Raw genomic sequence first — 282 nt, forward strand, 5'->3', positions numbered from 1 at the left:
GTTGCTTGGTCCTCTTTCGCTCCTCGATCGAGGTTTTCACGGTGGTGGACGGCGGATTGAGGAGGATCCACGTGGATATGCCGCCCGTGGTCGTCGCGTGATTCTTGTACGCCGTGATCAGACGCGTGGAGGCCATCTCCTTCTCGAGCTCCTCCTCGGTTATGGCCATGGCTTGGCCCGGATGGCTGGTCTCGAAGTAGCTGAACTTGGAGTTGATCGGCCTGCCGAATCCGATCGGGTGCCGATCGTTGCTCGACTCTTTCACCTCGTCGCTCGTCGCCG

At 60.3% G+C, this 282-nt stretch overlaps 1 protein-coding gene across 1 annotated transcript in view; it reads right to left on the reverse strand.

The window, feature by feature from the left end:
- Positions 1-282, reverse strand: part of LOC102676292 — a 9,951-nt gene that overhangs the window by 2,805 nt on the left and 6,864 nt on the right. Inside the window, 2 exon segments of the mRNA XM_031511957.1 lie at positions 1-263; positions 265-282. The exon segment at positions 1-263 is cut by the window's left edge and continues 972 nt beyond it; the exon segment at positions 265-282 is cut by the window's right edge and continues 141 nt beyond it. Of these exon segments, the coding sequence (XP_031367817.1) occupies positions 1-263; positions 265-282 (281 nt within the window).

The sequence above is a fragment of the Apis dorsata genome, unplaced genomic scaffold, assembly GCF_000469605.1.
Source record: "Apis dorsata unplaced genomic scaffold, Apis dorsata 1.3 scaffold_374, whole genome shotgun sequence".
NCBI lineage: Eukaryota > Metazoa > Arthropoda > Insecta > Hymenoptera > Apidae > Apis > Apis dorsata.